Raw genomic sequence first — 779 nt, 5'->3', positions numbered from 1 at the left:
ATTTGGTTAGCATTGATTTAAATTCTTACAAAATGAAAACTCTCTTCAACCGAAACAAAATATGGTCATGACCATGAAAAAAAAAAATTATATATATGATAAATCTTGGTTAAGCATCATACATTTACAAGACTGCACAAAGTGAACAACTTTAAAATATCCCCTAAGTACTTTACAATTCATCCATCCTACCACCGGATTAATCAAATATCCCTCAACTTATTTTCGCCTAAGTAATTTTTAAATTCAATCCTCTTTTTCTCTTTTTTTTTTCCCTTTGAACCTAGTTTGTGATGAGAATAATCCATAACAAAAAGGAGTTAAAAGAAATAGGATACAGTTTCAAAACTGATAATGATGGGGTGAGAATATATGAAAGCATATTATAGCATTTAGTGACGGAATGCAATCACAGCAAAGTGCTGAAACTTTCAATGGGATCTGTTTCTTCAAGCATGAATGCTGCCTGGAAGCAATCAGCAGCATCGGCCATTCGGCCATCAGACTTGTGTGTCAGTCCCAAGTGATACCAAGCCATACGATTTGTTGGTTCGACTCTGAGTGCATCAGTAAGAAGGCTTCTAGCAGCAGGCAAAGCTTTCGGACCCATTTTCATCATCAAAGAACCCATCAATATCTTGCTTGGAACATGGCTTGATTCAAGCACTGTAGCATTTGTTGCAGTGGCCAGAGCTTCTTGATCTTGTCCGCGGCCGTCTAACATAACACCTGGTGAAATCACAAAATAGAAACTATCACAAGATAAAAAAAAAAAAAAC

General features: G+C 36.2%; 1 protein-coding gene across 1 annotated transcript in view; it reads right to left on the bottom strand.

Moving 5' to 3' along the window:
- Positions 1-74: 74 nt before the first annotated feature.
- The window catches only part of LOC127743871 (protein NPG1-like), a 4,106-nt gene continuing 3,401 nt past the window's right edge, over positions 75-779 (bottom strand). Inside the window, exon 6 of the mRNA XM_052256049.1 lies at positions 75-729. Coding sequence (XP_052112009.1) covers positions 410-729 — 320 coding nt within the window. The 3' untranslated portion in view covers positions 75-409. The remainder of the gene's footprint in view (positions 730-779) is intronic.

Source organism: Arachis duranensis, unplaced genomic scaffold (genome assembly GCF_000817695.3).
Source record: "Arachis duranensis cultivar V14167 unplaced genomic scaffold, aradu.V14167.gnm2.J7QH unplaced_Scaffold_165934, whole genome shotgun sequence".
Lineage (NCBI taxonomy): Eukaryota > Viridiplantae > Streptophyta > Magnoliopsida > Fabales > Fabaceae > Arachis > Arachis duranensis.
The sequence above is the reverse complement of the archived record's forward strand: the minus strand, read 5'-3'. Positions and strand labels throughout refer to the sequence as shown.